The 27,179-nt window shown below is 43.5% G+C and overlaps 1 protein-coding gene across 1 annotated transcript; it reads left to right on the top strand.

The window, feature by feature from the left end:
- Positions 1 to 3,563: 3,563 nt before the first annotated feature.
- On the top strand, positions 3,564 to 26,577 carry CRIP1 (cysteine rich protein 1). Its single transcript, XM_063947319.1, has 5 exons — positions 3,564 to 3,673; positions 19,383 to 19,477; positions 23,683 to 23,740; positions 24,458 to 24,502; positions 26,290 to 26,577. The coding sequence occupies exons 1-4, from the start codon at positions 3,634 to 3,636 to the stop codon at positions 24,496 to 24,498; spliced, it is 234 nt and encodes a 77-aa protein (XP_063803389.1). The 5' UTR covers positions 3,564 to 3,633; the 3' UTR covers positions 24,499 to 24,502; positions 26,290 to 26,577.
- The last annotated feature ends 602 nt before the right edge of the window (positions 26,578 to 27,179 follow it).

The raw sequence follows: 27,179 nt of genomic DNA, 5'->3' as shown, positions 1-27,179 counted from the left end.
CAAATTTTTGGAAGTGCCATCCTGTCTTGATTGACACTGCAGTGCCACTCCTAGATGGGCCAGTGTTTGTGTCGGCCACTTGTGTCGCTTAGCTTAGTCACACAGCGACCTTGGTGCGCCTCTTTTTTTCTTTGCATCATGTGCTGTTTGGGGACAATTTTTTGGAAGTGCCATCCTGTCTTGATTGACACTGCAGTGCCACTCCTAGATGGGCCAGGTGTTTGTGTCGGCCACTTGTGTCGCTTAGCTTAGCCATCCAGCCACCTTGGTGCAAATTGTAGGACTAAAAAGACTGGAAATGAGTGGAAATTATGGTAATTGAGGTTAATAATACTATGGGATCAAAATGACCCCCAAATTCTATGATTTAAGCTGTTTTTTAGGGTTTTTTGAAAAAAACACCCGAATCCAAAACACACCCGAATCCGACAAAAATTTTTCGGTGAGGTTTTGCCAAAACGCGTCCGAATCCAAAACACGGCCGCGGAACCGAATCCAAAACCAAAACACAAAACCCGAAAAATGTCCGGTGCACATCACTACTAAAAAGGCTTCTCTAATGTCAACTATCCCAAATTGAATTGATAGCATCCCATTTAATGCATATTTCAAATCAAACACTACCCTACATTAAATTATTGGCAATCACATTAAATAAAAAAAAAACACACTTTTTCCCCAGCTCAGCCCTCACCGCCAAATCAACCTAGCACTAAATGAGAAATCTCACCATTACATAACACCCACCATTTAATGAATAGTCAGATCAATACATAAATACCCTAACCTTCAATAAATGAATGGAGTCCACCCTGACTTCACCATTAACTTAATAGCTATGTCCACACCCACCAATATTACGGGATCCGGTCTGAAGATCGACAGTGTCTTGGTCGACAATGTTTAGGTCGACCACTATAGGTCGACAGTCACTAGGTCGACATGGATGGATGGTCGACAGGGTTTCTAGGTCGACATGTGCTAGGTCGACAGGTCTAAAGGTCGACATGAGTTTTTCACATTTTTTTTCTTTTTTTGAATTTTTTCATACTTAACGATCCACGTGGACTACGATTGGAACGGTAAAGTGTGCCGAGCGAAGCGAAGGCACCATGCCCGAAGCATGGCGAGCGAAGCGAGCCATGCGAGGGGACGCGGTTCACTAATTTGGGATCCCGGTCACTCTACGAAGAAAACTACACCAAAAAAAAAAAATCCTCATGTCGACCTTTAGACCTGTCGACCTAGCACATGTCGACCTAGAAACCCTGTCGACCTTCCATCCATGTCGACCTAGTGACTGTCGACCTATAGTGTCGACCTAAACATTGTCGACCTAGACACTGTCGATTTGATGAACCACACCCCAATATTACATCAGGATTCCACTCACATTTATGCTTTTCCTTCTTGACTCCTGAGCTATATGCTATAGTAGGGCTGCAGTAGGACAGTCTTTCTAAAACCCAGTCCTTAAGGGACTCCAAAAGTGCATGTTTTCCAGGTCATCTAGCTGTGGCACAGGTGTGTTAATATGAGATAAGACTCTTCTGTTTCATGAAGGCTCCATCCCTGCATTGGAATACTGTGATTTGCAGGATTGGAGCGATAATGATGAAATTCACTGCAAATTGTGCCATAAACCCTTACACAGCCAATTCAATAGTGCAGTGGCCAATATCAAGATTCCAGGCCTGGTTTCTCGGGGATGAGGGAACTTTTGTGCATTCTTGAAGAGTAGCTATGTATGACCCTTGGCCAGTTAGAACCCGTTTGCCACTTGAAATGATTAAGAACACTAAAACAAGTAACAACAAATTTAAGATGGCTCCATATTTGCATGGGGGCTACTGATCTATTGGGAAAACTCCAAGTTAAGTATATGGTCAGTCTACTACTGGCGGCATCCAGATATCATTCCAAGGATTCGGTTAGCTTGAATAATGCCTGGAATACCGAATGTTTCTGTTTTACAAAAAACCTTCAGGAGCACAGAATACTTGGATATGGACCTTTCTGCCTTGGCCTGCCAAAGATGCCCAGAGACTCTCCAGCATCACACTACTACAAAACATACACGCCTACCATGAGAGTTTCCTGTCTTTAGGCTCCGCTCCTCATAGTAAAATGACGCAATCGGCACATATTTGCATAGGGGGTAGGACCAAAAGAACACGACTGCTATAGAAACATGTCAGTAGGCCCAATTCCATCCTCTACATCCATGGATTTCCATTATTATTCTCCCCATTCTGCCCACTTCACTAGGAAGTGGACAAGATGTGGGATGGGTGCCCACTCTTCCAGGGGTGTGGGGGACAACCCTAAATATCGGGAGTCTCCCACAGGCTCCAGGGGAGTAGGCAGATACTCTGCAAAAGCACCCAAAATTCACAAAGTAGTAATGCCGTGCCTTCTCCAAACCAGTCTGGACATTTCTCATGGTGACCCTGAATACTACAGATGGCCATCGCCATGCCTACCGTTGCTGGTCATCATCGCTGGAAAAATGGCATGTGTCCTTTGATGGTTGCATAGTATGCAATAGATGAGCATCAATGGTTACACAAACCAATGGTCATCCCTGTACTTTCACTGACTGGACCAAGGGCCAATCAGAAGCTGGAGATGGGACTTTGTGGGATAGAAGGGAGGTACTATGCTCTATGTCTCTGCACTCTGTAAGGGGAGGGGGGAGAACCATTGGGTGTGTCTATCCTGTTGCAGAAAGAGCACTACGTAAATAAAATTATTATTACAGTATCGATGGCGGGGTTCTTCCCCATCCATGGCAAAAGTATTCAACACTGACCACAAACCATCAATGATTTTAAATCATCGATAGTTGATGGCCATTCCTACTCAATACCGTATGCAGTCTTTTTATAGTGTACAATTTTTTTTTCTAATTAGACGTGGATTTGAGCCCTTTTTTGCAATAGGAAGAGCTTGTGCAACAATAACTGTACACCTGTGTACTTGCTGCAAAACATAGAGTTGTGTTGCAATGTTTTTATCTCAACAGTCACTTATCAACAAACCCTTATTTTCATGACAACAGAGAGCCCTACCCGAATGAAAGTAGGGCTGTGGCTGTAATTATCTGATACGCTGTGTGGGATTCTCTGTAACAGTGAACTGTGAGCAGTCCGACAGCAATGCAAAAAAATGTTCTTATACTATTTATTTATTAAAATTACCTTATGTAGCTCCAGCAAATTACATTGTGATTTACAATTGGGACCTATATGTTTTCTTATAAATCAATCAATAATATAGATAGATAGATAGATAGATAGATAGATAGATAGATAGATGTCAAGTTCATAGAATATGTAATATATGGATTTTTGTAAAATTGTCTGACAAAGTCTATTTCTATGACTGTAAATAAGCTTCAAACAACATCTTAAACATTCATCTTCTTGCAAACATGAGAATAAAAAGGTTTGGCTCCCTAATGTGTAACCTGCAAAGGGTTAATCCCCAGATACAGTTGTGTGTGACATATAACAGTATTGTTCTGCTACAAGCCGTGTGCAGATTTCCTTCCCCTGCCATGCCTGTCCCTCCCAAAGCTGAAAGTACATCGGCTGCTGAGCTGTTGCACAGTCATTCCTCTTCAGCACCACCATGCCTAAGTGTCCCAAGTGCCAGAAAGAAGTCTATTTTGGTAAGTGAGCCAGAGCCAAAGCCATGGACCTTTCTACAACTTTTCCCTTCCTGCCCCAACTGATGACATGCAATTTACAGTAGGCTACCCTCTATAAGTATTGATGACCTTTCCTGACATAACAGCATGTTCACAACTACTGTAAAGTGACTGGAGAAATGATGGATTATTTTACACCCAGCTGTTTCCCTGTTTCGCATCCTTTCCTTATATTCTGTCTGTGATTTAATACAAAAGTTGCGCTACTTCTGACAGGTTAACGAAACAGATGAGATACTTTTTATATTTACTTAGATTTATAAACAGGTATTAGGAAATGAATGAAATCTTTATTTCAGAATAAATTGCAAAATATAGTTACTATGTTGGAAGGAGATGAATGGGGGTGGGGGGCTTGGTACTTTAAGTTGATTGTGCTTTAAAACTCTTTTTGTTACATTAATTAATAACGTTTTATATGCTTGATGTGGAGTGGATTTAATGATCTTTGGATATAGTAAACAATCTGTTTTTACCAGTAATTTACATGTTAATCTACAACACATCTGTCTATAGTCTGGTGATACATAGATCCTCCTTATCCTTTTACGAATGCTAACCTAGCCACAGAAGCTTTACTCTAGAAACAAGGAAAATAATATAGTTACTGTGATTGAAGACTTTCGTATTAATATTTAATAAATGTCTATGTGTGTATGTATGCTGCATCTTTTGGCTGGTGGGGTACACAGTTCTCAAGTTTATTTAAAGCTTTGAAGCCTGTACTACCCTATAGCTGTGGTAAAAACGCTGCAGTAATATTAGGACTCAGTGGCAGCCTGTCCCAGCGTTTCGGTCACTGCGTTTCATCAAAAACACTATATATCACCTGCACAATTATAGCTAACGCTCATTTATTACTAGATAATCACAGCCCCTGTTTAAACCTTTTTTCACAAGAGGATCATACACCAAACATGTTGGAGCTGTTTGATCTGAGACTATGTAGACATGTCATTCCTAATGCAGTACAGCAATTACTACATTATTGCTACCTGAATAACTTTATAGCAAGTGTCGACATGTAGTGAAACTGTAATAACTTGGTTGATAGAGGACTATAGCTTTGCAACTTTATAGGAATGATCTTGTAGTTTAACAGTGTGTATATAGGCTAAACCTAATATGTTTAGGATGTTTTCATTCATACGGTGCATGCAGAGATAATATTGTATTTATTTGCTAGTTTCCATTTTAAATATAAGTCTTAAAAGCGTATTTCTTGTCCCTTCTGGGCATTACTTCCCAGCAGTACAGATTGGTGCTAACAAAACAAACCCTTTCAAAGTGGTTTCTACAAGTTCAAGGGAAGTTTACAAACCGCACCCTGTACAAATCTGTCTGCATTCTTGTATAACACATAAGTAAATGGTCAGAGATCAAGACGGGTTTCTGCTATAGATTTGTTGGGGGTGCAGATTTATTGTCTGTTAAGTGTAAACTAATCCATTTTATGACTGAAGAATTCTCCCTGCTTAATGTACAGTTTTAGGGTATAGTTGAGGCTATTTTGCAATGTTACATTTATATATAATATATTTTTTACCGTGCAAGGACACCGCAATATTTTAACTAATATCTAGCAACAGGACCAATTTTACAGAATGTATATCTTGAGAAAAGCCCATTTACTTGTATTGTAATAGATAGGATCATACTGTCATTCTCAAACTCGGTGCTCAGGACCCCAATCAGTTCACGTTTTGCAGGTCACTTAGCAGGTGCACAGGTGTATTTATTACTCAATGAGACGTTGTAAAAGATCCACAGGTGGAGCTAATTATTTCACTTGTGATTCTGTGATGGGACCTGAAAAAACATGAACTGTTTGGGGTACTGAGGACCGAGTTTGAGTATCTAGGGATCACATAATTAATTATCCTGTAAATTTGTGGGAAAATGACAGATGGCCTCTGTTTGAAGGAGCTTACAATCATCTCCACACTAACAGGAAAAGGTGATACCAAAGGCGATCTGACCCCATCTTGTACAATTTGTCTTTCATGTGTGTGGCCAAAGTGAATTTTAATCTGCCTGACAAGATCAGAGTATAAGTGAATTTACACAAATAATGCAGGGATATAATCCATGAGCTCTGTTAAGACTTACTCCAATATGTTCTGTTATTCCTTGGATGGAAAGAGTGATATTGCAGTAACTGCAAGAGTGTATTATTATTTATCTGTATTGTCTACTTTTCCATTTGTAGTAATATAGCATTTTTATTTTAACTATTTTTAGCTATTATTTTAATCTTTTCAATGATATGGGTTTGTTTAATTGGCCTTCCCTTTTCAGTTCTAAAATTGTCATTGCAAACTGGATCTCATAGTGTTGCTTTTATTATATTTAATTTATATGGAACCAATAGGACTAGCAAGCAACTAGAAGGTTTCTCCTGCACTCACTCGAGATTACATTATCTTGTGCAGTAGTTTCTTGGGTCCCCTCCCTTCATTCTCCTCCTTTTTGGACTCTTTGCCACTTTTGATACAGTTGACTGCTCTCTTCTACTCCACACCCTTCGCTCCCTTGGTCTTGGCAGCACAGTTCTGTACTGGTTTTACAAATTCCTTCAATTCTGAATTCTCATTCGTTCAGGGGGGGTCATTCCGAGTTGTTCGCTCGTTATTTTTTTGTAGCAACGGAGTGAATAGTCGCTAATGCGCATGCGCAATGTCCGCAGTGCGACTGCGCCAAGTAAATTTGCTATGCAGTTAGGAATTTTACTTACGGCATTACGAGGTTTTTTCTTCGTTCTGGTGATCGTAATGTGATTGACAGGAAGTGGGTGTTTCTGGGCGGAAACAGGCCGTTTTATGGGAGTGTGTGAAAAAACGCTACCGTTTCTGGGAAAAACGCGGGAGTGGCTGGAGAAACGGAGGAGTGTCTGGGCGAACGCTGGGTGTGTTTGTGACGTCAAACCAGGAACGACAAGCACTGAACTGATCGCAGATGCCGAGTAAGTCTGGAGCTACTCAGAAACTGCTAAGAAGTGTCTATTCGCAATTCTGCTAATCTTTCGTTCGCAATTTTAATATGCTAAGATTCACTCCCAGTAGGCGGCGGCTTAGCGTGTGCAAAGCTGCTAAAAGCAGCTTGCGAGCGAACAACTCGGAATGACCCCCAGGGTCCCTCTGTCTTTTAGGTTTCTTCAAGTCTCTGTTTTCTACCATCTGCTTTTTTTATTTCATACCTCTTCTCTCGATGAACTAATACTCCACCTATAATCTCCTTTGCAAATGATGGAAATGACCCACAGATCTATTTCGCATCCCTATACCCCTCTCCTCGGTTTTTATTGTGTCCATATACATTTCTGATATATCCACCTAACATTAGATCTTAATATATCCAAATTGGAGCTCACCAACTTCATTAGTCTCCTCTAGTCTTACTCACAGCTGACATCATGCTCAACCTTGTTCCACATGTCCACTGTTTTGGTGTCATGCTCAGCTCTCACCTTGACTACTGCAATCTATTGCTATTTGGCTTTTCCATTAACTGTCTTTCCCCTCTACAATCAACCCTAAATGCTGTGGCAAGAAGGATCTACTTCTCTTGCCACTCCACATTCTCTGCACCAATTTTGACACTGTCTCTCCATTTCCTCCATCTTCAAAACCTCGTCAACTTCTCTCCTTCACCCATCTCTTTACCTCACAAGATAGACTCCTTCTTACCCTCTATGTTCTGGCTCTTGTCTAAATCTCTCCTCGTCTCTGGTAACCACCTCTCTCTTTCTCTCACCATCAACATTTCTCCTGTGGTGCTCTCTGCCTGACCATACTCTACCCCAACCTTCAAACTTTAAAATGTTCCCTCAAAACCCACCTCTTCATTATAGACTTTCCCATACCCACCTGATACTACTCCCGCTACATGTTTTACCAGCTCCAGACTCATGTCCCATCCAATCAGCTCCTTTTGTCTCTGCTTTGCCCTCACAACTTAGACTGTTTCTTTCTCATACGCGTTTCTACCCTTAGGCCTTCATCTGCTCGTTTGTACTTGTTTAGTTTTTATGTGCAATTGCCGCAGCTGTGACTGTCTGGCTCAGCAGAGATTTTTGGCATCTTATACATGAACAGTGATGATGGTGAGAATGGGACTCATAGACTTTTCTTAGAGTGTGTGTTATACTGGTGTTTTCCAATAATTTATTATCCATCCTGAAATTTCCTACAGCTGGAAAATACTAAAAATATTTTTATTTTCTTTAGTAGTCTACCAGTCATATCAAACTAAAAAACACTTACATGTCAGTGCATAATTTGCAGATGGAAGACATATCCACAGACAGAGCTAGATGGGCCGGGTATGGGACTTAAGGTCGACAGACATTAGGTTGATGCCTATTGGTCGACAGTGACTAGGTCGACACCAGAAATAGGTCGACATGGCCATCAGGTCGATCTGAACAAGGTCGACATGGAAAAAGGTTGACGTGAGTTTTTTAATGTTTTTTTTTGTGTGTCATTTTCTTCGTAAAGTGACCGGGAACCCCAATTAGTGCACCCCAATTAGTGACATGTTTCGGGCAAGGTGCCTTGCTCCACTACCACTGCGCTCGACACCGGTTACCATTCCCAATCGTAGTCCACGTGGATCGTAAAGTATGAAAACGTAAAAAAAAAAAAAAAGAAACGTGAAAAACTCATGTCGGCCTTTTTCCATGTCGACCTAATGGCTGTGTTGACCTATTTCTGGTGTCGACCTAGTCACGGTCGACCAATAGGCGTCGACCTAATGGGTGTCAACCTGGAGTCCGGATACCGATGGGCCATCCTGGCTTAAAGGAGCTGCAAATCTTTCTGAAAATCTCACCTTTGCAAGAATGCATATCACAGATAGCTTACCAATGACAAGTCAATGAGGAAATATTCCCCTGACAGCTACGAGATATCTTAATACTGTACCTCTGTTAAATATATACCCAGTTACAACCCAGACTGCCTTTTACTCTCTTACTCAGAGGCCTATTTATCATAGAACAACCATCTGCAAATATTAAGGACCCCCCAAATGTATGAAGGAGATTCCACAGCAGCCATCTCAATATCTTCCACGGCCCCTCTATTTCCGACAGCAGACGTAGCCACCATAGGTTTTTATATGGGCTGTGAAGCAGTCAGATTTACCTAGCACTGGAATGCCACAATAGGTGGTGCTATCTGCTGTACCCTATGGGCTACATTCCACAAAACCTAGAAGGTCCCTTTGGAACCCTCCCCAGCAATGACTTACGCACATGCATGGTCACTAGACCGCACATGCACAGAACCCCATCCTTGCATGTGAAGAATAGTACATTCATGCAATGTATCATTTCTTATTGCTGCAAATAGTATAAAAAAATGTAAATTATTGGTCTAAAACCCAATAATTAGTAAATATGCCCTGCTACTACGATGTTTCTAATATCTAACAGCCCATATAATACTCTTATTGCGCAACCCCTTGTTCGTTCACCTAAATAACCCTTTCAGTGTCCTAGAACTGGATGTGCGGCACTGAATGGGTATCAGACGGTGGCGAATAGCTCCCAACTGTTGCCAAATCTAGACAAAGTACTGATAATTGGGATGGAGGGACTGCGCCTCCCAATATGAGACAGTTGGGATCTGTGCACATTCATGAGCATGGCAGCTTTCCACAGAATCCTGACTATTAGCCAAAATGAGACCAAGTCCTGCACTTATCCAGGTGCCAAGACCTTGTAGTATATCAACAGACATCCTCTAGAGCAGGCATTCCCAACCTTGGTCCTCGAGGCACACTAAGAGTCCAGGTTTCAGTGATATCCATGCTTGACCACAGGTGACTTAGTTATTTTGATTTAACCATCTGTGCTGAAGCCTGGATATCACTAAAACCTGCACTGTAATGGGCTCTACACACTGGACGATTTGTGCGATTTGAACGATGATCGATATGAATGATGATCAATATCGTCCAAATTGGCTTGCATTGAAAAACGATGAAAAACCAACGATGAACAATCGCGGGGACACGCATCGTTTATTGTCGGGGGATACGGTCATTAGGTTGACAACACTTAGGTCGACAGTCATTAGGTCAACCATTATTGGTCGACATCCATTAGGTCAACATGGTCACTAGGTCAACATGTACTAGGTCGACATGCATTTTTCACAGTTTCTTTTTATTTTTTTGAATTTTTTCATACTTTACGATCTACATGGACTACGATCGGGAATAGTAACCCTGTGCCGAATGCAGCGAGGCACCTTGCCCGAAGTTCACTCGCCATGCGATGGGACACGGTGGACTAATTGGGGTTCCCCGTCACTTTACGAAGAAAACGACACCAAAAAAAAGTAAAAAAACCTCATGTCGACCTTTTTCTATGTTGACCTAATGACCATTTCGACCTAGTGACCATGTCGACCTAATGCATGTCGACCAATAGTGGTCGACCTAATGACTGTCGACCTAAGTGTGGTCGGCCGAATGACCCATACGCATTGTCGGTGCCTCCACACCATACTTGCCTACTCTCCCGAAAGCTGCGGGAGGCTCCCGTTTTTTGGGGTAGCCCCCCAAACCCCCGGAAGAGTAGGCAGGTCTCCCAGATCCTGCCCTCCTGAGTTCACGGCTCCGTGGAGTGGGGAAGGGGCTAAAATTACGTGAATCGCGTCATTTTAGCCCCGCCCCCATTCCCGCGGACCCGCAAATTGTGGCGTTTTTTGGGGTGGGGCTTGATGATGTCACAGCCCGGCCCTGCCCCTGAAGTCCTCCGCAGCGTCTCTTCTCCAGGCTTCTCCCGGAGAGGAGACATTAAAAGTAGGTAAGTATGCTCCACACTAAACAATATGAACGATGTATATTGTTAATTTCTGAACGATATCGTTCATATCGTTCTGAGATATCGTCCAGTGTGTAGGGCCAGTTAGTGTGCCTTGAGGAACAAGGTTGGGAAAGCCTGCTCTAGAAAGTCCACCAGGGTGAGTTGCGTTAAATATAGATTGTTTTGATTGGACGTTTTTCATTGGAAGAATATACCACTGAATGTGTGCTGCCATGGAAATGACTTTCCCTTCTAGTCATAAAGCCCTGAGAAAATAACATATTGCCATGGTTAACACATAACTATTTATAGCTAAAATTACAGGTCAGACATATTAAATTATACATTGCTTTACCCATGGGTAAGGTATAGATGTTCTTTCTTCTACCAAACAATGTGTTTTCCAAGACTTGGCTGTTACGACAAAGAACAGTGTAAATAATTAAGAACAGCTATTATGTCTGTGATTAATGATAATAGAACAGAACCTGCCAAGGTCCTAGTGAATGCAAAAATGGCAAGTAGTAGTGTATAACAAGGTTTGGTTTCTGTTTGCTTCACATTATCGCTTTAATCCTTGTGGTATGATTAGATATACTGTAATATCTGCCTGTCTGATCTTATGCTGTCTGAACTATAACATGTTATAGGATCTGGGTTGGACTGGCCCACAGGGGTAACAGGGATGGTAGCAGCTGTCTGGTAGTTGCCCTGACTGCATACACAGACCTAAGAAAGCATCAGGCATTTGGACCATTGCCATACATAGCAACAAAGGGATGTGGCTGAGTCATAGGGGTCGATTCAATTCGGCAACAGATGAATAGCGCTGGGAATTAGCTCCCTATTCAATTAAGCTAAAGTTAAGTCGGCGAATGACCGTTCTCGCCGACTTAACAGGTAGTTTTGTCGGGAGAACGGGCATGCTCCGACTTAACTACCCGCAGCGATGCTAATTCCCGACAGAATCAGCCTTGCGCCTGCCGCGCGGCAGCACTTTTGTCGGTTTTCTTCTCTCACCCCCTCGGGGGTGAGAGAAGAATTTCCGACATTTGCGGGTAACTAGTAGCTGAATTGAATAGTGACGGGAGCTAATTCCCAGCGCTATTCATCTGTTGCCAAATTGAATAGACCCCATAGTGAGCATTACCCCACCCACAGTGTGTGTGTGTGGTCACTCCCCTGAGGATCACATGTAGCACAGGATCCAGCACCCATTATAGAAAGTCCACTGCTCCCAGCTATCCACAAACTGGGGCGAATGTGCTGATGATGGGACATTCCCATCAAATCTGTATTGTTGAGTTGTATGCATTGCTCTTGATGTCAGTGCACTTCCTCCTTTCACATTTATGTTCACTGTACATACCTACCAACTGTCCTGTAATCAGCGGGACAGTATAGTATAGAATAGGACCTGAAAGAGGCGGGGCTTATGTGAAAATGGGCAGTTTTTTTTATCCAGAAGTGAGTAAGTTGGAGTGACTCTGGTTTGGCTAGATTGTGGTAGGAGATTATTTTATTTGACTCTCTGAAATGTATTAGAAATGTGTTGGGCGTTCCTGGGCCGTGGCTATTCAGAATCACAGAGATGTACTGTATTATGGGCGTGTTACGGGAGTGTCATGGGGTCGGGTCGCAGAAATGTTTGCCAACTCAGACACTTAATCGCTTACATTGGAGGCCATACTAACAGGGATTCTGCACCTAGCATAGGCCAGCTGCAAGTTTTGATGGTGCGTCGGATGGTGCTTCTGATGGTGCGTCTAATGGTGCGTCTGACTGGGGTCCCAGTCCTTGCACAGTCAGGCACACACTTGTACACCAGGGGAAGGGCTGAGCCTAGCATTAGCATAAAGTCACAAATGCAACTACAGCAAAAGACCTAAAGCTTCGCAAGAGTGTGTGACACTGAATCAGTCCCTGTAAAATATACACATACATCCAAGGCTTGAGAAGGCGATATGGGGAATGTAAACAGATAGCTGGAAGCCTGGGAACAAGACACAGAAATTTTAGGGATTAGAGTATTTGCTTTGCTGCCTTGGCAAGGTTTCAAGGCTAAATTAAGGCAATATTTGATTTTCTATCTACTAGTATTGCTAGCCAACTAACCCCCTCATGATTAACATTTGTAGTTCCAGAGTGCAGCACAGTCCAAAATTCAAATAGCGGAGCAACACCAACTGCCAGTGAGTCACGGACGGTGATGTTTGGCAGGGTTTGGAGTGGCAGTTGGTGTGGCTCCCCTATTTGAATTTTGGACTGTGGCGGAGCCCCACCTCTGGAAGCGCCAATGTTAATCATGATAGGGTTAGTTGGCTAGCAAGATTAGTAGCAGCGACAGAATTTTGAACTGTGGTGCAGCCTCACTTCTGAAACCACCACTGATGATTAATAATAAACAGGCCTGTAAATGTCCTATCAGAGATGGACAATAGAACCCGGGAACCAAAAAGTCTGTTCTAGCCTAATTCAACTATTTTTTTTTGGGAAACACAAAGTTCTTTACAACAGTGTACAGATGTGCATAACGCAGTATGCAGCAGCAGCCCAACAAGGTGTATTCATACAGTACAGAGATTATGATACATAACTGTAATTGAAATTGCACACGTTTGGTGAGGTTATGATTTGAAAGTACTGTATATTGCTAAAGTTCAGCCATCTTCACAAATTTTGTTAGAATGTAGAAGAGGTCGGGCAGAGCGGAAGAGAGGCGGCAATTGTTTCCATCAAATTATCCCCTCCTCCCATTTATGAACTAATATTAAATCGGTGGATCTCTAGCGAATAATTGCATAGGGTGCCAGTATGTGTATTTGATCGATTCGTGAATTTTACAACGCTGACCTAAATTAAAGTAGGCAATATAACTTTCCCGGGTTTCTATAAATTTCTTAACCCATCTATCTACCTCCAAGAGTGTCTCTATCCATTCCATGTTAAAGACATGGAAAAGTTTTTCTTGAAACACATTCAGTGATGGGGGGTTAACATCAATCCAGGCCTGTAATATTGTTTTGCGGGCTACCGCACTAATAATCAATAACAGTCTTTTCCAACCTTTCGTGACACGTTGCCCCTCTGGAAGCAGGCCAAACAATGCCCACACCTCATTAAGTGGAACATAACTGACTAAATGTTCTAGCGCGTAAGTACGAATTTGTAACCAGAATATTCTTAATAAGGGACAACTCCAAAAGTAGTGGAAAGTATCTGCTATTGTGGAGTGGCATCGTGGACAAAACGGAGAGGCGGACATCCCCGCTAAGAATTGCCTGCGTGGGGAAAAGTACGCTTTGTGAAATATATTAAGGAACATCTCCTGATATTGAATGGCTGGTAATAAGGACCTAGACCACATGAGTGCTTTAATTAGATCTGCACATGTTAGAGAAGGGACCACTTGTATCCAGCTGCTCATCCCAGTGTGAGTCTCCTCGTGTGTTATCTGAGGCCGCAAAACTGAATAATGTAATGAAATAGCTCGTTTCGTTGCGGGCAATGAGCCAAGTAATACACATCTATGGTATTTCCCAATCATCATTTGAGAAACCTCTTATAACTCTACACGTATAATGTTTAGCTTGCATATAAGCAATTTATAGGGAATTTCTGAAACGTGGGGAATTTCTCAGATGCTTGTAAATGTTGGAGTGGGCATCTAGTTTCTTTATCAATAAAAGAACCGACATTCACCAAGCCTTCCTGATGTAGTAATTTAAAAAGATCACCCGCCTGTCCTGTCTGGAATTCAGGATTATGGCCCTAGAATTCGCTCGCTAGCTGCTTTTAGCAGCTTTGCACACGCTAAGCCGCCGCCTACTGGGAGTGTATTTTAGCATAGCAGAATTGTGAACGAAAGATTCGCAGAATTGCGAATAGAAATTTCTTAGCAGTTTCTGAGTAGCTCGAGACTTACTCCTCCACTGCGATCAGTTCAGTCAGTTTCGTTCCTGGTCTGACGTCACAAACACACCCAGTGTTCGCCCAGACACTCCCCCGTTTCTTCAGACACTCCCGCGTTTTTCCCAGAAACGCCAGCGTTTTTTCGCACACTCCCATAAAACGTCCAGTTTCCGCCCAGAAACACCCACTTCCTGTCAATCACACTACGATCACCACAGCGATGAAAAAGCTTTGTTATGCCGTGAGTAAAATACCTAACTTTTGTGTAAAATAACTAAGTGCATGCGCTCTGCGAACATTACGCATGCGCAGTTAGCGGATAATCGCAGTATAGCGAAAATCGGCAACGAGCGAACAACTCGGAATGACCTCCTATGTAAGAACGGTAAAAATAGAGAATTATGTGTTCAAATTCCTTTTATGCCTTAGTAAATGCCACACTTTCCGTGTAGACCACAGAAAAGGATTATTGCGGCGGTCCTCCGGAATTTCTGCGCCATGGAGATATAGAAAACTGATCAAGTCGCAGTTTTCCAAAAATCCACGTTTGATATTCGTATTAGCATATGTTTCCTCACCATGATGCAACCAATCTTGCAGAAATCTAAGAATTGCTGCGTGGTTATAAGATTGAATATGGGGAAAATGAATTCCGCCGTTAAGTTTAAATGGTTGAAGTTTCAATAAACTTATAAGCGGGAATTTAGATTTCCAAATAAAGTTACAAATTATTTTTTTAAGGTCTGTAAATCTTTCTGATGAAGCAGTAATGGTAGGGCTTGTAGTAAATATTGGAGACGTGGGAATGTCAGCATTTTTATGAGACTAGCTGTACCCATATAAGACAATAGGAGATGGCTCCATCCTTCCAGCTCTCTAGCGATTTCTGTCAGTGTCTTGGTGATATTAAGACTATAGAGGTCCGTGAGTCGTTTAGGCAAACATACACCCAGATATGTAATTACTCCCTTTGCCCATTTCAATGGCAGTCTGCTTCCCCACCTCGGTGCAGGAAGGTGTGAGTGTAAAAACAAACCCTCAGATTTGGACATGTTCACTGTATAGCCCGAAATCTCCCCAAATTCGTTACGTTTATTTAATATTTTTAGCAGGGCCTCTCTAGGATTTGCGATATAGAGTAGGACATCGTCCGCGAATGCCGAAATTTTAAGTCATTCATGCCAACCGTTATCCCGCAGAACTCTGGCCAATTTTGTAAGATTCTAAATAGAGGATCGATACACAAATTAAATAGCAAGGGTGACAATGGGCACCCCTCCCTCGTTCCCCTATGCATGTTCAAGGGCTCACTTCTTATACTATTTACTAAAAGCCTGGTCGGTTGAGTGTAAAAGTATTTGATCAAGTTTACAAATGGGGCCCCAAAGCCTCTCCTTTCCAAAACCAAGAACATATGAGGCCAGGCTACGGTATCAAATGCCTTATTTGTATCTAGGCTGAGTAACATTCCCTCAGCATTAGATCTAGCTAAAACTGCCACAGCGGCCATCCGAATTGCCTTAACCGAATGTCTGCCCCTCACAAATCGCATCTGGTGGGATGTCAATAAATCCGATCTTATTAATTGCAATCTATCAGCAATAATTTTGGTCAAGATCTTGCTAATTAAACTTTTTAAAACTGCACCCACTGTGATCTAAAGAAATTCATATAACATTTAGGCTTCCACAATAAAGCGACTGGTTTCCCGACTGAGAAACCCTCTCGACCTATTACTATAATTTTACAGTTCTTTGACCGCTGGTGCCCTAGTCATCTCCTCACTGGTTACACTAATTATATTTATTGGACTTTGATTTTAATAAAAGTGACAATGCTAATAGTTATTGTGTGTGTTTATGCTCTGCAATATCACCGGTGTAGGCTCTTACAGAATCTACAGACCTCCTTATTTAATATGGGAATCTTTACAACTGCAGATAAGTTATCAACCAAGGTGATGAGTATATCTGTAGTAATATAACATGGCACAGTCATAAAACCTTTGGCATACTGTAATTATATCACAGTTCATTGTCCAAGGTACACATTTGAACATATTCAAAATAAGAAGATTGGCATGCGTTATGTAATGTGTCAGTAAGGCTTCCTTCCTCACCATTTGCATACAGCACTGTTTGGCTACAGCAGAACGTGTTTGCATTGCAAAGCAAACATGACCAGCACAAAAAATAAAAGAGCATCTGCAAACATTGCTTGTGTTATGGGCCCTACACACTGGCCGATCCGCCGCCGAGCTGCCCGATGGCGGATACGGCCGATGGGTGACCCGGCGGCGGGGGGCAGTGACGGAGGGAGTGAAGTTTCTTTACTCCCCTCGTCACGCGGCTCCATTGAAGTGCAGGCAAATATGGACGAGAACGTCCATATTGGCCTGCATGCACAGCCGACCGGGGACCAGCGGTGAACGAGCGCGGGGCCGTGCATCGTTTATCGCTGGTGCCTCCACACTGAAAGATATGAACGAGTTCTCGTTCATTTATGAACGAGATCGTTCATATCTTTAAAACAAATCGGCATGTGTGTAGGGTCTATTACAGTGTGTCACAGCAGTTGTGTTGTTTTTTGTTTGTGTTTGAAGAATCATTTCCATACCTTTTGCCACAGTATTTCAGCAGCTCCTTCTTTACCTAACACAAATCTCTACCTGTGTCTTTGGCATAATGCAGTATTTGTGAAGGTGTCTGCATACATAAAGTCAGTATTTACTTGCTGCAAAGAACTTGCAATGATTCTATTCATTATTTGCATTTTACTGGCAGGATTGGCAACACCTTGAGTCAAGAAGGTTTGGTGGTGGCCAAATCACACATCATGGCTTCATCTTTAATCTTTTTATTCACGCAGTAAAAATACATTACTTTACTTTGAGTGAAGTTAAGCTTGAGACAAAACAAGGGAACAAGTGTTCTGCTGTTGCAGGTGCATTTATAATAGAACGGCGCTGAGTGAATGGGCATTTCAGGGTGGTAACTGGGCAGCGAGCATGCAATCGTAGGAGTGTCATGAGAAAGTTGTAGCCATGTTGGCGCAGTTCCATGCTCATCCTCAGCCTGTGGTCGGAGATGGGACGTCTTATTTCAGCCGGATCTTTTGCACCCAGTTTGGGGTTGGTCCAGATCTGATGATGACTGCTGCAGACGTAAGAACAGTGGGCGGGATAGGCTTGCAGCCGTATCGAGGGATCCTGATTACTACATAGTCAGGCAGAGTCAAGTGCAGGATTTACGGGGGTAGGTTTGAAAATGCTTGACTTTGGAGGGGCGAGGCCGTGTCATGGAGAATGTGAGGATAGCACTTAGCAAGTCATACTGTAGCCTGACTCCTGTAACCGCTCTTGTAATGCGGAATGCACCGCTGCATACCATGGCCCTGACTCAGAGGTCCATACAGTTGCAGGCCCTGCTGCAATTTCACTCGTAGGGTACTTGTGAATATATATGCTAAATGCTCAGCCGCTTTCTTGTGCACAGACACGCCCACAGACACGTCTCACATCCTCAAATCACATACATAAGCAGGAACATCGTGCACACATCGGACATCTGAGAAATCCTATGCTGTCTCAGACTTAGGGAGTGTCTTTAGATGTCGGGGCCTCTCCAACTGTGAATTAATTATCGGTGGCTGATTAGGGAATGCCCAGAAAATGATCCCGACATGCCTGCATTTTTTGCCACCCACCTGTTACCTCCCCCAAATACTGACCACCTGTCACTCATTTTATGCATAAATCCTCTGTGCGTCTGCAATCGCTAATCATTCGCTGAGTGTGCGCAGTGCGGCTGTGGAGCATAGACAAACAATCGCTCCACTGTGTTTCACATCAACCGTGTATGACCTCTGAATCAGACCCCTCTGTGTTACAATGGAGATCTGAATGTGCCCTAGACCAATATAAACTTTCTACAATATAAAAGTCTGAGTTGGTCCTCTTTATATAGGCTGCTGTAGCTCTGGTAATAATTGGAAGCGCTGAAAGATCATTTCACTGAGGTGATTTACAGTGACACTGAGGTGGGAGTCACTGACTTGGGGAGATGTTGGTATCTTAATGGTACGGGTTTGCACCAAACAAGTCTATTGATTCATGTAAATGAACGCAATGATTCTGTGATTAGGTTCTGATGAAATTAGCTTTTCTGCTGACTGCACATGCCTGAGATGCCAATAGCTATAACACGATTGCAGTGCTCTGTGGGGGTCATTCCGAGTTGATTGCAGCCTCAAATTTGTTAGCAGTTGGGCAAAACCATGTGCACGGCAGGGGAGGCAGATATAACGTGTGCAGAGAGAGTTAGATTTGGGTGGGCTATATTGTTTCTGTGCATGGTAAATACTGGCTGCTTTATTTTTACACTGCAGTTTAGATTTCAGTTTGAACACACCCCACCCAAATCTAACGCTCTCTGCACATCTTATATCTGACCCCCCCCCCCCCCCTGCAGTGCACATGGTTTTGCCCAACTACTAACAAATTTGCTGCTGCGATCAACTCTGAATTAGGCCCTATGTACTTAGATAGGCAAGCATGTAGAAGTATCTGCCAATAAATGCTGGTATTATTATAGAAAGCTTATAATAATGTACTTTATGTACTGTATCTTGCTTTTTATGTATTGACCACAGGTAAATGCCATATAATCAGGGAAACCGACTTTTATTCTAAATGCCTCCACTACAGACAGCTGTAATGCATATTCATGCAATACACAGTAGAGTAACAATATATAATGTATTTTTCCTTAAATGCTAAAATGTATTGACCACAGGTAAATGCCATATAATCAGGGAAACCGACTTTTATTCTAAATGCCTCCACTACAGACAGCTGTAATGCATATTCATGCAATACACAGTAGAGTAACAATATATAATGTATTTTTCCTTAAATGCTAAAATGCTTGTTTTGCGTGGTTGCAGCTGAGAAGGTGACTTCTCTAAATAAAGATTGGCACAGACCATGCCTACGATGTGAGAAGTGCAACAAGACCCTAACTCCCGGTAGCCACGCTGAGGTACAGTATATATCGTTATTTCATTGTTGTTACTGTATTTCAACATTGTCACAATATTGTTATACTGTAGGATTGTAAATGAAATTAGTATCCCAGAGGGCAACTTCCCCCTTTCACATACTGTACCTCCCAACATTTAGACGGGATGTTGTTGGCATGCCGACAATCAGGATGTCAGAGGTCAGAAGACCGGCATCGGAATCCTGACACTGATCAGAATCCCGACGCCGGAATACTAACGTAAATATCATGGGGAGGGATAGGCTGCGGGAGGAGAGGTTAGAGTTAGCCAGTACGGGGAGGGTTAGGGATAGGCTATGGGACAAGGGGGTTAGGGTTTGTCTGCGGGCAGGGATTATTAGGGGGAGGGTAAGGGGTAGGGTTGCCTACTTACCAAACTGTGTTGGGGTTCTGACCTTTAGGATGCCGCTGTTGGTATTCTGACCGTCTACATCCTGACTTTCGGGATCCCATACCCAACCTATTTAAACATGTGTACCTGGTAGTTATGGCCATCAACCTTTGGTGCAAAACTTTGTAGGTTGACAGCCAATGCCAGGTAGTTTTGCCATTGATGGTGGAGACCCCCATTGGTTCTTCATCATCGATTATACCATACTCCTCCCCTCCCCCACGGAGCCTAGTTCAGCTCCCAACACACCCACAAAGCCCCATCCCTGGTTATGATTGGCCGGCAGCCCAGTATGTCATAGAGCAGGGAAGCCAATTGGTGGATGAAAACATCAATGGTTTCCCTGTGAATATGTTTATACCATTGATGGATGTCACATACGGTACCATCGATGATGACTATCGATGGTTTGCCCACCGATGGACATCCCTACTAACTGGGATAAAATAAGACCCGCCTCTATCCTGATCTGGCCAAGTCCTGCCCAGACACGCCGACGCTTAAAAGGATCACCACCCTTTTTGAGGCCTACAAATTGGAACTGTCCCACCATACACACGACAGTGGGTGGGTCTGCCAGTCCTGGCTGTGGATCAGTGCACAGCTGTCTGTAAAGGCTTAGGGTTGCATGCCCCAGCATAAGATGTAATGTATGTCACTAGCTAGTAACAATGAAAGAATAAACTGGATGTTACATATGACAGATTACTGTTATTTTCTTTTTCTTTTTCATAGAATAGCACAGGGCAGAATTCAGAGCAATACCACAATAAGAACTATAGAATAACATTAAAGCAATACAAGTTAAATACATGAACTTTGTGCCACTTAGAAATGTGTACAAATATGATATGAGCCCCACATCACTATGTGCTGATGTCAATCTCTGTGATGGTTCTGTGTTGGCCTAGACGCACCCAACTTATCCACAGATTTCAAACTTGAGCCAATATATAAACTCAGGAGTTATAGGAGCTGAGATACTCTTCTATTGAAATGCCAGTATGTCGCAGACAACCTAGCAGGTGCGCACGCCACCTGTTCCGAAATGGAACATACTGTACCTCTCCGACTGTCAGGCTGTCCCAATTCCCCTTGGCCATATGTTATAAATTATGATGGAAGTCGTTAGATTACCAAACTGTAATAGCAACAGGGTTCTGCCTGGTCAGGCAGTTGTTATAACAAATCATACAAAATACAAATCACGGATGGAAACTGGACATACACATACTGGCCCTCATTCCAAGTTGTTTGCTCGCTAGCTGTTTTTAGCAGCCGTACAAAGCTAAGCCGCCGCCCTCTGGGAGTGTATCTTAGCTTAGCAGAAGTGCGAACGAAAGGATCGCAGAGCGGCACCAACATTTATTTGAGCAGTTTCAGAGTAGCTGCAGACCTACTCCTAGATTGCGATCACTTCAGACTATTTAGTTCCTGTTTTGACGTCACAAACACGCCCTGCGTTTTGCCAGCCACGCCTGCGTTTCCCCAGGCACGCCTGCGTTTGTATCTGACACGCCTCCATTTTTACACACACTCCCTGAAAACGGTCAGATACCTCCCATAAACACCCACTTCCTGTCAATCACTCTGCGGCCAGTAGTGCGACTGAAAAGCGTCGCTAGAGCTTGTGTGAAACTGCATCGGCTGTTGTGAAAGTACGTCGCGTGTGCGCATTGCGCCGCATACGCATACGCAGAAGTGCCGATTTTTTGACTAATCGCTGCGAACAATGACAGATAGCGATCAACTTGGAATGACTCCCAGTGTATATACAAGGTTGACAGAAGAGGTGCAGGCATGAGACACAAAGCAGAGAGGGCCCAGCTCCTGTTTCTTGCTGTAGGGGATGTTGAAGTGAAGGTATGTTGTATGGGCACCTTACCTTACATGACTGGCCTGAAGCAGAACACAAAATAGCCAAACCACTGGAATAGCAGTAGCTTTACAAAGGAAAATCACATTTGTACGGTCACATGACGAAAAAAAGCAAAAAAGTTAGCAACTGGGCAAAACCATGGGGGTCATTCCGAGTCGTTCGCTCGGTAAAAATCTTCGCATCGCAGCGATTTCCCGCTTAGTGCGCATGCGCAATGTTCGCACTGCGACTGCGCCAAGTAAATTTGCTAAGAAGTTAGGAATTTTACTCACGGCTTTTTCTTCGCTCTGGCGATAGTAATGTGATTGACAGGAAATGGGTGTTACTGGGCGGAAACAGGCCGTTTTATGGGCGTGTGGGAAAAAACGCTACCGTTTCCGAAAAAACGCAGGAGTGGCCGGAGAAACGGGGGAGTGCCTGGGCGAACGCTGGGCGTGTTTGTGACGTCTACACAGGAACGACAAGCACTGAACTGATCGCAGATGCCGAGTAAGTCTGAAGCTACTCAGAAACTGCTACGAGGTGTTTAATCGCAATATTGCGAATACGTCGTTCGCAATTTTATGATGCTAAGATTCACTCCCAGTAGGCGGCGGCTTAGCGTGAGCAACTCTGCTAAAATCGGCTTGCGAGCGAACAACTCGGAATGACCCCCAATGTGCAGTGCAGGTGGGGCAGAGGTAACATGTGCAGAGAGAGTTAGATTTGGGTGAGGTGTGTTCAAACTGAAATCTAAATTGCAGTGTAAAAATAAAGCAGCCAGTGTTTACCATGCACAGGAACAATATAGCCCATCTGAATCTCTCGGCACATGTTACAGCTGCCCCACCTGCAGTGCACATGGGCCCTCATTCCGAGTCGTTCGCTCGTTCTTTTTTTTCGCATCGCAGTGAAAATCAGCTTAGAGCGCATGCGCAATGTTCGCACTGCGACTGCGCTAAGTAATTCTGCTATGAAGAAAGGATTTTTACTCACGGCTTTTTGTTCGCACCGGCGAACGTAGTGTGATTGACAGGAAATGGGTGTTACTGGGCGGAAACACGGCGTTTTATGGGCGTGTGGCTGAAAACGCTACCGTTTCCGGAAAAAACGCAGGAGTGGCCGGAGAAACGGGGGAGTGTCTGGGCGAACGCTGGGAGTGTTTGTGACGTCAAACCAGGAACGACGAGCACTGAACTGATCGCACAGGCAGAGTAAGTCTGGAGCTACTCTAAAACTGCTAAGTTTTTTTTGTTCGCAATATTGCGTAAACTTCGTTCGCACTTTTAAGATGCTAAGATACACTCCCAGTAGGCGTAGACTAAGCGTGTGTAACTCTGCTAAATTCGCCTTGCGACCGATCAACTCGGAATGAGGGCCATGGTTTTGCCCAATTGCTAAATCTTTTGGTTTGCTAACAAACCTGAAAAAACCCCAATGGCAAGCTCCGAACATAACTTGGTGCAGCTGGAGGACTTGTGATTAAGTTAGGGGCCCTACACACTGGGCGATATTACTGAAAGATATGAACGCTCTCGTTCATTAATGAATGAGATACCGTTCATATCTTTGAGTGTGGAGGCACCAGCGATGGACGATGCGCGGCCCCACGCTCGTTTATCGCTGTTGCCCCGTCGCTTGTGCATGCAGACCAATATGGACGATCTCGTCCGTATTTGCCTGCACTGTTATGGAGCCGGGTGACGGGGGGAGTGAAGAAACTTCACTCCCCCCGTCACTATTCCCCCACCGCCGGGTCACCGCCGGGTCGTCCGCGCAATGTGTTAGTCTGTGCTTTCAAAAACAAAACAATTAGTGGTATTGGATTAAAGGTGTCAGTATAATTTCAAGTTTGATGGCTGCAGCTGGTACATGTCATGCAGATTATTGACACAATATATATTTGACTGGAAATGTCTTTTGTTCTTTTTGCAGCATGATGGAAAACCTTACTGCAATCAGCCATGTTATGCTGCACTCTTCGGACCAAAAGGTGAGAATGCCGATGTCTATGGGGGAGATTTATCAAAGATTGAAGTAAGATAAAGGGGGGTAATTAAGATCTGATCGCTGCTGTGCGTTTTTGTACAGCGGGCGATCAGATCCGAACTGCGCATGCCTATGCACCGCAATGCGCAGGATCGCGGGTCAGCGACGGGATTGTGCGAAGGATCCGTTCGCACGGGTGTTCGCAAGGAGATTGACAGGAGGAGGCCGTTTGTGGGTGGCAACTGACCGTTTTCAGGGAGTGTCTGGAAAATCGCAGGCGTGTCCAAGCGTTTGAAGGGAGGGTGTCGTTAAATCTGGTCCGCAACAGCCTGAAGTGATTGCAGCATCTGAGTAAATCCTGGGCTGCGCAGAGACTGCACAAAATCAGTTTGTACAACTCTGCTACACATGCAATCGCACACTTGCACAACGAAAATACACTCCCCCTGTAGGCGGCAACTATCTGATCGCTGGGCTGCAAAAATCGCAGCCCAGCGATCAGATCTGAATTACCCCCAAAGTACCAACCAATCAGCTCCTGACATTTTTCAAACAGCCTGTAAAATGAGTTATCTCCACTTTATCTCTCTCCAAGCTTTGATACATCTCCCGCTACATTTCGGCCTGCAGAGATAATTACAGAAAATCTAAATGGTCTCATGGCTATTTTATAAGCATGCACTGCAGTACTAAGTGTGTTCTTCTATTCCTCTATGTTTAGGGTTTGGTCGTGGTGGAACAGAAAGTCACACTTTCAAATAAATAAGTAAGTACTTTATGCTATTACACCCAATAATGTATAGATAATTGGATTGTGTCTGTTTGCCCATTTATCAGTGGTTTGGAAAGCTTCTACTGTATATGTGAGGAAAAAAGGGGCAATAATGGCCGGGCCTGATTCAGAGTTGATCGCAGCAGCAAATTTGTTAGCAGTTGGGCAAAACCATGTGCACTGCAGGGCGGGGCAGATGTAACATGTGCAGAGAGAGTTAGATTTGGGTGGGGTGTGTTCAAACTGAAATCTAAATTGCAGTGTAAAAATAAAGCAGCCAGTATTTGCCCTGCACAGAAACAAAATAACCCACCCAAATCCAACTCTATCTGCACATGTTACACCTGCCCCACCTGCAGTGCACATGGTTTTGCCCATTAATGTGCTTTTTTTGGTTAGCTAATAAACCTGAATAAGGCAATTTGTAAGTGGCAAAACATGCCATCTTTAGGTAGCCATTTTTTGCTCTGGATGCAAGGAGGGTGGAATCGTCTAGTGATAATTAATGGAAAATCTATTTATTGTACCTGTAGAGGAGATACAGGAAAGACACACAGCACAATAAATCATTTGTTTTGGCTAACCATTGAAATTATATTTAAAACAAAATAGCACAGAAAATAAAAAGACTATTACTCTATTCTCTATTATTTACAAAGGAGGTAATTTATGAAGCACACGGCAAAATGCCTTGTCTTGCTCTGGGCATCTGTACACCTTAGGGTGCATGTCTGCCCTCTTCTCTTAGGAGACGCCTTCACAAACTCAAAGCATGGTTCTATGTGTGCAGAGAGTCAGAGAATTCTCCAGAATTCTGCAGAATTGATCGCAGCAGCAAATTTGTTAGCAGTGGGGAAGGGAGGGTTAGGGTTAGGCATCCCAAGGGAGGGTTAGGGTATGGGGCAGGTGAGGGTTAGGGTACTTTTAGAGGGGATGTCGGGATTCTGATGGTCGGGATATAAATCTAAATGGAATTGCATATACATCAAAAATAGTGGGACCGTAAAAAATATCTCCAATATCTGCTGTAGTGCCCTTGTAATACAATTCCAGGGATATTTCTTTTGTCTGGAAAGCCTTCAAAGCAGCACTCTTTGATAAATATGATCACTCTAAATGGAATACATATGGGATCCCGACGCTTGGGATGCCGGCAGTTTAAATACCGACTGTGACATCCCGACATTCAAGATCCCAAGAGGTATTAAGTAAGCTAACCCTGATCCCTTAACCCGTTAACCCTACCTCCACCTCCCCCAGCCAGAAGCCTAACCTTGACCACCTCCGGTGGTACCTAACCCTACCCGCAGCCTAAACCTAACCCTCCCTACCCCAGCAGCCTAATCCTAACCCTTCCCGGTGGTACCTAACCTTATTCCCCTCACCCGCAGCCTAAACCTAACCCTCCCCGGTGGTGCCTAACCCGATTACCCTCACCCGCAGCCTAACCCTAACCGCCCCCCCGCAGCCTAAACCTAACCTCACCTCGCGGCTTACCAGAGTGATTTTCCAGCAGTCCCCAATCGGGATTCCGATGTTTGGAATCCCGGCATTTTAATCCATGACGGGATCTGGTGTCGGGATTCTGAGATGTGTCGGGATTTCAGTGTCGGTATTCTGAACGTCGAGATCCTGACGGCATCTCCTCTACATACCTGCAGAATAGTGTACAGTCACATGTTTATATTTTGTCATTTTGTCAAAGCTTATTGCATTCATTATTCTGGTGATGTTGTTCTACATTGCATTAATACTGTATATACTTTTCTCTCTCCCCTTAGGGCTGATGGGGAACAGTATCCAGAAGAATTCTGCATCTACTAGAAATTTGTCTCAACCTGCCTCTTATTGATACACCACTATACATGTACACATAACAGTGATCTAATGCTTTGACCAGAATATTTTCTGTGCCAATAGTTACAAAAGTTGGATATCTTGAATATGGCTAAAACCTACAAACAATGACTATTGTAATAATTGCTTATATTTTTTATATATAAAGTCAAAACACTATGCAGGTGTATATGATTATTACTGAATAAAGTTAAAAACTTGCAAAAAGATAATCTGATATATTTGTTAATATTGTTTTTTTTTTTGTTTGGTTTTTTAAATATAGATATGGTATAGTAATTATACATGATGTTTATGCCTGGAACCAGGGGAATTCTCCTGTGTATTCAGGTGCATTGTCATCTTGCATAAAACAAAGTGGGAAGTAGTATCAGACTGTACCATGAAGGGTTCAAAGGGGAAATACAGTGGTTGGGGCCCATGCTGCAGGGGTGTGGCCTGTTGCCATGGGGAGAGACCAGCCCAATGGCTTGGACAGCCATTACAGACCATCGGCGGGTTGTAATGGGGTCCTAGATGGCCGGAGGTGCGGGATGCCGGACGGTCTCTGACTTTTTATTAAAGGGGCAATCACTTAAAAGGCAAGTCTGAGTTCGCCGGAGGAGCGGGATGCCGGCTGGTCTCTGACTTTTTTTTAAAGGGGCAATCACTTACAAGGCAAGTCTGAGTCTGCCGGAGGTCCAGGATGCCGGCCAAACTCAGTCGCTATTTAAAAGGGGCATTCATTTACAAGGCAAAAACCATGCCTTGTAAATGATTGCCTCTATAAAAAAGTCCAAGATCGGCCGGTATCACGCACCTCTGGCAATATCGG

The sequence above is a fragment of the Pseudophryne corroboree genome, chromosome 12 (assembly GCF_028390025.1).
Source record: "Pseudophryne corroboree isolate aPseCor3 chromosome 12, aPseCor3.hap2, whole genome shotgun sequence".
Taxonomy (NCBI): domain Eukaryota; kingdom Metazoa; phylum Chordata; class Amphibia; order Anura; family Myobatrachidae; genus Pseudophryne; species Pseudophryne corroboree.
The sequence above is the reverse complement of the archived record's forward strand: the minus strand, read 5'-3'. Positions and strand labels throughout refer to the sequence as shown.